Source organism: Rhinoraja longicauda, chromosome 1 (assembly GCF_053455715.1).
Source record: "Rhinoraja longicauda isolate Sanriku21f chromosome 1, sRhiLon1.1, whole genome shotgun sequence".
Lineage (NCBI taxonomy): Eukaryota > Metazoa > Chordata > Chondrichthyes > Rajiformes > Arhynchobatidae > Rhinoraja > Rhinoraja longicauda.
This window is the reverse complement of record NC_135953.1, coordinates 137,280,080-137,287,949: the sequence shown is the minus strand read 5'-3', so window position 1 is coordinate 137,287,949 and position 7,870 is coordinate 137,280,080. Positions and strand designations below refer to the sequence as shown.

At 44.5% G+C, this 7,870-nt stretch overlaps 1 protein-coding gene across 1 annotated transcript; it reads right to left on the bottom strand.

The window, feature by feature from the left end:
• Nucleotides 1–228: 228 nt before the first annotated feature.
• tada2b (transcriptional adaptor 2B) lies at nt 229–7,638 on the bottom strand. The gene has a single exon (XM_078407100.1). The coding sequence runs from the start codon at nt 7,636–7,638 to the stop codon at nt 5,944–5,946; it is 1,695 nt and encodes a 564-aa protein (XP_078263226.1). The 3' UTR covers nt 229–5,943.
• Between the last annotated feature and the right edge of the window lie 232 nt (nt 7,639–7,870).

The following is a 7,870-nucleotide window of genomic DNA, read 5'->3' as shown; positions in this document are numbered from 1 at the left end:
CAAAGTTGTGTAGTTGTATGTACAACATCAAGAAAACTAGGAATAAACACATGCCATCTTCAGAGGATAAACAAAAGGAGACTGTCACAAATGACTTTTAAATGACAATCATAACATTTACACCCATTGAGGCTTTAGTAGAAAAACAGTCAATACTCACCTGCTATTCTTGCAATGGTGTAATTCAAGCAACATATGCAATTCCATTAAGTGTACAACACATTTATTGTAACATGCTTTTTTTAATAGTAGCCATGGGCAAAGTGAACAGAAATTGCTTTCACGGGCAATACTCAACAAGAGAAAAGTACAATATGCTTCAAACAGTTTGTAGTGTCCTTTTTTACACATTCGTCCTGTTTTCACACTGCCTTGAATACATTACATTCTGACCAAAATTATCAACCATTAAAGATAGCATTTGTGCTTCAAAATTAAAATGCTCAACATCTAAAAAATGTTGAATGTACACAAAACCATTGAATCCAAGTGTTCTACATAACTTTGAAGAATCTAATCTAACTTTTGAATATCTAGTAATGCAATTTTACAAAAATAATCCACATTTTTCTCAGGGTTTCCTGGATTTAAAGTTTTCTCAATTGAGAATAAAGACTTAATAAAAATATATACTTTGCCTTCTGCTATTCCCACCAACTATCAAGATTTTTATTTTTTCAAACTTATTAAAAGTCAAAAATTGCTGTTTACAACCAAACTTCACCAGTGGGTCACAACAACCTATTTGATAACCATGTATTATTTATATTTACAAAATATACAAATAGCAAAACAAATCAAGGTTACTCAGGATTTTTTTTAAAACCTTGTTATTTGCTACAGTGTATACAGAGCTATCCATGTACCATGATGCAGGATGAAATACCATATATAGAGATTTGCTTCTTCAAAATGTACAAACAATAAATTAAATGGTACAAAATGGAAAATAAATGTAAAATTCTGAATAATGTGTCCGTCACTCTACACTTTGAATTATATCTTCACCCTGCATTCAAGGTAAAGCCAAGTATATTATTTTAAAATATCTTCCCCATCATAAATAAATCTCAAAAGTACAAGATTTACAAAACACCAAATAGGAAAAGATGGTCAAAAACATTTCCAGCTGAAACACATCAACATCGTCCTACTAATTCGTCAAATTTTGTCCAGTTGGAACAGAATGGCAGAATTATTTCACTCTGAAAGTTCTTTTCCACTCTTGAGTATTTCAGAGTACTTACGATTATTCAAATTTTGAGTCCAAGTTAACAGAAAGGTGTCTGTCTTGCAAGTAACAAAACAAAATTAAGCTACATGCCTGTAACTTTCCAAGATATGGAGCACCAAATTAAGTGCTTTGACATTTGTTCAGACACCTAGACATTAGGCACATTAATAGACAAACGTTATAATTATTCATTTATCCAAAGCTGGAGTCAATTTATAAACTGTTAATTTCCCCCCAAAAATCTCAACACAATAATGATGCATGTTCTGTTGCATAACTATACATTCCATTCGGTTATGACCTTTCACTTTAGCTGTCTGCTACATTTAGCTACTAGAACAAGTCAATTTAGCTACTAGAATAAGTCAACATGGTGCAAACAAAATCAAGGCAATAATCTGAGTTTCCTGAACCTTGCAATTGAAGCTATCAGAGCTAACAGTGGAAGTAGTCAGGTTGTATTTTAAAGATCCCTTCTGCATTAAAAATCACATTTAGCTTTCTTCAGTCTCACTTTCAAAATGCCCACTCCGCAATGTCGAGTGAGCAGGGCCAGCATAATTAGTTGTCATATGCCTTGGGATTCAAAACATGTCACCCTCAGCACGCACCGTGGGATTTACTTACGGAGAAGCCATTGGACCTTCTACAAATATTCAAAAAGTACTTCCAATTATATAAATAACAATGAGCTGAAAATAGTACCATTCCATGGATACAATTTAGCGCATCAAATCAAATACAGAATGTTACTGATTTTGCGAAATAGACGGTGTCCCTTCCATTCTAATCTGCCCATCCTTCCAATTTAGTGCGCTAATAATTTTACTCCTGCTAAAATCTTCGACTAGTTCAGAAACCCACCCTCTTCTTTTTTAATTGTTGAGGTTTATGGATAGTCAAGCTAGGAAGTTTAGTATAGTTAATGAAATATTTCCTACCCAGCACAAGCAATGAGACGAGGCATAGCATATCTCTCCAATTATTGCCAGGGCTAACCATGCTGAATAGTGGATGATTTACTGCAGGGGAGGGAAGAGGCCTAAATACCAGGAAGTAGGTTGAATCTCGTTTATTTTGAATTGGCAGGAAAAGGACATTATTCCCCTCAATTTCATGAAAAGCTGTAAATTACAGTTGACCTGTAACCGTTACTAGAATAGTAAACGAACAAGTAGAAAGAAACAATTCAATGTATCCACTGAATAGGACCTACCTACTATTAATAGTTTCCCATTTTTTCCCCCATTGTTCATATACCCAATGCTTGTTCAGCATGGGCCACTGGATAAAGAGCAGGAGCATGGTCAACATTCACTCCCAAGAAATTAAGAGGCAACTGTGCCACAAACCACTTTATACCCAAGCCAAGATTAGAAAATTCAGCACAAACTTGGAATTCATCCTGACCTCTAGGCAAGTTCCTATAGGCACTTGTATTTTGTACCAAATTAACAACCAGTCAGAAATGAATTGGTTATGGGTTTGAGTGCACTAGTGACGTCAAGTGTGCACAAAATCAGAAATGAATTTGTCCAAGTCATTTATGGGATAGATTATTAAAAGCCCAAAATTATTAAATGGATCACCAAATAAACCCATAAATTTGTTTCATTTTAAAAAAGTTATAGAAGGCTTCCCTGTAGGTTGAACATTAACCTGCATGAGAATATCCTTCACTTATCTCAAAGTTCTATAACTAAAGTTGTAAAAATATTCATTTTTTGAGGAATACAAGTTTTCAAAATTCCCATACCACAAACATATAATGTTTTGTTCATTTCCAATAACAATGATATTTCTTGAAAATATCAACTGAAGACCCAGCTCACCAGGAGAAATCTACCAACTAAACAATTAGAGGTGCATAGGGAATCGTGACATTTTAACAGCACGCTAATTCACATTCAATGAAAATACTAACAGAAGTTTTCCTTTGATGGTTCACCAATGGAAGTCAGAAGCTGACAGAAGGTCGTGCTTGCTGAGTTTGCACATCAGTACATCGAGTCTGAGTTCACCTCGCTGACAACAAAAAACACTCCAAAGGCATGATATTAATGGAAGCCCCACCCCCAATCTTTCCAAAGGACTAACGGGGATGGGGATTTTTTTTTTTTTAAGTATAAAGAACACAATTCAGACTTTTGTTGTAAAAAGTCTGGAGTGCCAATGGTGTAGCTATTTTCTTTTTAAAAGCAGCAGACAATTCATTCCCCTTTCACACATTTAGAAAATAATGCACCACCGGACCAGGCAGTACATCACTTGTACATCTATTCAGATTCCAGTTACAACTGTTCAGTGCCACAAGGATATTTGTTTAAATGGAGATAAAGTGAACTGAATGGTACCAGAAACTCTAAAACAAGTTTATTATTCATGGGTTGCGGTATAACTATTTGCAACTTTTGGTGCTTACTCTAAAACTATGTTTTTTGTATTAATTGTATACTTTTTTTGTACTTAGAAGTACTTGTGATCTCACTGTCTGAACTGAAAAGTGCAATCTTCAGAATATGGCACAAATCATCTGTAAACAGGCTGTATAAAAACACCTGTTCTCACCAAATAACATTCACAAATGTTGTGCTTTTTCGCATAATTTACTTACCAACATATCTTACATAGTCTAATTGGGCATTTAATTTCTTGCAGTTTCATGGTCCAAGGATAATTTTAGTCAGCCCTGAGGTTTATTTAAGCAACAAACGTTGCATTTTTCTTAAAAGTTACAATATCATCATTTTCACTCTGATTAACGTTTTAAATCAGGATATGGATTTGTTACAATGTTGAATTTTCCAATCAGGGCAGGTCCTTGATTTCAGTCAGTCCTACAAGAGATAAGCACAAAATGCTGGAGTAACTCAGCGGGACAATCAGCATCTCTGGAGAGAATGGGTGACAGTTCAGGTCAAGGCCCTTCTTCAGACTCCACAAGAGGGTTTAAAATTGGGAACAGTAACTCAAACGGCCTTTTATGACAGAGGGAAGAAACAGATCCTGTGATGGCAGACAATTAATATACATCAATGTAGAAGAAAAGTCAGTGCCAAAATACTAATTTTGAAAATGGGCTAAGTATAGGACGTAACATGTTTGTACTAAAATATAAAGCCCCTTTAAAGAGTGAACTTTTTTTTTTTAAAAGAGATACCGTTCACTTTTCAAGTCACCAGTCTTTCATCTGCTGTAATGAAAGATCATTGACTTGAAATATTAAGTTATTGAAGAGAATTTTGTAGCTGATGAACTAAGTAGATCAATTGGCCAGCCCAATCAAAATCTATATCAATGCAATACATCACAGCTCAATTTGAATCCTCTTCAATGTCACCCACATTTCTAAAATTTCCACTGAATCAGTAAAAGTCAACAATACATTTCAAATGCACATTTTTCAGATAAAAAGCTGGCAACCGAGTTGCTGATGTAAATTGCACCGCACTATATCTCTGGTGGAACCCAAGTTTTCTGTCAAGTCTTCAGAGTTCGAGTCTCGAGCTTGCATAAAGTCAAATAAAAATGCAAACATTTGTTTGGAAGAATTCTTATGTATGCCCAAATAAAGCTTACAAACTCCCAACATGCAGTAGTTTGCCTACACTTTACAAAAGTTAGCTGTATCTGCTGCGAACCTCTATATCGGGCAACTCTCACCCTCTGAGTGTTATACAAACAACTATCTGAAAATGTGCTGATCAAAAGTCCCTCGACATATCCATTAAGTCCAGCAATAATACATCATAATCTTGAACCTCGTATAATCTCCATATCTTTCAGCAAAATAATTTTGCTGAGCTACAAACAGAACCGACAAATCTGTCTGGAGATTACGTTCCTGCTGCGGCCTAGTAATTAATAAATAGAAAATTAAGCCATTTAAAATAACACCATTTTTAATTCCTCAGTTTAGTGGCTGAACAATTTGAGGCTCAGATTTCGAAGTCAACACTCAGTCATCACCACCCTTCAGTCAGTCAGGGCAAGAGATTTCATGACCATAGTTGTCTGTTATTGTTTCAAGGATGAATTGTCATAAATAGGGTTTATGCAATAATATCCCCAGGTGAGATGACTTTTTTTAAAAATCAGTGCGGTCAATTCCACTTGCATGGAAACCTGGTGCTGTCTCCTCCCCGCGAGTGGGGACCACTGGCAGTAGTTGCACCTCAGAAGAAACATTTGCAGGAGGCCAGTTGCACCTCAGATGAAACATTTGCAGGAGGGCAGTTGCACCTCAGATGAAACATTTGCAGGAGGGCAGTTGCACCTCAGATGAAACATTTGCAGGAGGGCAGTTGCACCTCAGATGAAACATTTGTAGGTGGCAGTTGGACCTCAGATGAAACATTTGCAGGAGGGCAGTTGGACCTCAGATGAAACATTTGCAGGAGGGCAGTTGCACCTCAGATGAAACATTTGTAGGCGGCAGTTGGACCTCAGATGAAACATTTGCAGGAGGGCAGTTGGACCTCAGATGAAACATTTGCAGGAGGGCAGTTGCACCTCAGATGAAACATTTGTAGGCGGCAGTTGGACCTCAGATGAAACATTTGCAGGAGGGCAGTTGGACCTCAGATGAAACATTTGTAGGCGGACAGTTGCATCTCAGAAGAAACATTTGCAGGAGGGCAGTTGCACCTCAGATGAAACATTTGCAGGCGGGCATTATCTTTGCACCACGCTTCAGTCAGGGGAAGGCATCAAGAAGTGTCCCGGGCGATCCAGCCGCTCTCCGTTAGGAAACTCAATATCCTCTTCTTCAGCACCTTGTCCAGGTAACCGGGCAGGCGGCTCTTGCAAGGGATGCCCTGCCTCTTCTGCAGGTAGTCCTTGATGATGATGGTCTTGACAGTGAGGTAGCGCCCGGGGCTCAGGTTCAGCGAGCCGCACAGGACTTTCTCCCGCTCGGAGAGTAGGTCGAAGCCGGACAGGTTCTCCATCATGGCGTTGTTGAAGTCTACAGCAGCAGCTGCCGCAGCAGCAGCCGCCGCCGCCGACTCGTCCTGCTTGGTGGGCCGCTTGGCGGCGGTTGTGGCGGGCGTGTTGGTGTTGGCCACCCCCACCCCCCCGGTGTTGGTGTTGATGAGGGTGTTGGTGAGGGTGAGGCCGACGCCGCCGCCACGCAGCTCCTTGCGGCGCTCCCGCTTGTGCCGGGCCGCCTCGTACTCGGCCGACTCCTCGCTGCTGGCGAGGCCGTTGCGCCGGTGCCGCTGCAGCTCGCGCACTTTGGCCCGCAGCGCGCGCTCCCGCCGCAGGTTCTCGAAGCAGTCGTCGAACTCCCGCGCCGACAGCAGCTGGCAGGCGGGCCGCAGCCGCGCGCGCAGCTCGCGCTCCTCCCGGCACCACGGCGACGACGACGACTCCACCACCCCTGCTCTCTCCCGCTCCCTCTCCTTCTCCCGCTCCCTTTCTCTCTCCTTCTCCCTCTCCTTCTCTCGGGCCGCCGCCGCTGCCGCTGCCGCCGCCGCCGCCCGGGCGCGCTCCCGCTCTCGCTGCCGCGGAGGAGTTGGAGTCGGAGTTTGAGTTGTAGGAGGCGGCGGAGGTAGAGGTGGAGGAGGAGTGGCAGTCGGAGGAGGAGGTGCAAGGGGAGGCAGAGGGTGGGAGGAGGCGGATGAGGGAGGAGGAGCAGCGGCGGGAGGAGCGGGGAGAGACGCCGCCGCCGCGCGCTCCCGCTGCTCCCGCCTCTCGCGCCCCAGGAAGGCGGGCACCAGCCCGTGCTCGCGCGCCACGTCCTTGCGCCGCTGCCGCTCGCGTAGCCGTCGCACGTACATGTCCACGTGCGCGCGCTTCAGCTCGATGTCCACCTCCTCGTCGTCGTAGTTGAGCGCCAGGCCGCTGATGAGCGCCTCGGCCTCCTGCAGGTACTCCACCTCGTAGTCGTCGCGCAGCGGCATGTAGCCCAGCTGCTGCTGCTCGGCCTCGGTGATGTCGAGCGGAGGCAGCGGCATGGTGAGGCTGGGCGACAGCGGCGCGCCCGCCCCGCCCGGGCAGGTGTGATCGGTGACGCGGTTGGGGATGACGTCGGGGATGCAGGCGCGCCCCAGGTTGCCGTGCACGTACGCGCTGACGTAATGCTCCATCACTTCCGGCGGCGCGCGCGCCCCCGCCAGGCGCGCCACGTCCTCCCAGTTGCCGAAGCCGTACTGTTCGATGGCGTCGAGCAGCAGCTCCTCCTCCCGGCTCGTCCAGCCGCCCTCCGCCTCGGGCCCCCACACCGTGAACCTGCCGCCGTCCACCAGCTGGTAGCCGTGCCAGCGGCGGTGGTTGCCGATCTCGGCGCCGGCCGCGAAGCACTCGGGGCACAGCTCGATGTCCTGGCACTCGGTGCAGCGGAGCCGCAGGCTGGTCACGTCGGCCAGGCAGTAGACGCAGTACTTCTTGCCTAGCTCCGCCATTGTGCGCCGCGCTTGCGCACTGCGCTCCCCTCACCCTCCCTCCAGCCCCCTAGCGAGCATGCGCGGAACAGCGCCCTCCCCCCTCTGGCCACTTGCGGGAGTGCGCTCCCGTCAATAGTCAAGTTTATTCACAAAATGCTGGAGTAACTCAGCAGGTCAGGCAGCATCTCAGGAGAGAAGGAATGGGTGACGTTTCGGATCGAGACCCTTCTTCTGACTTCAGTCAATTTTA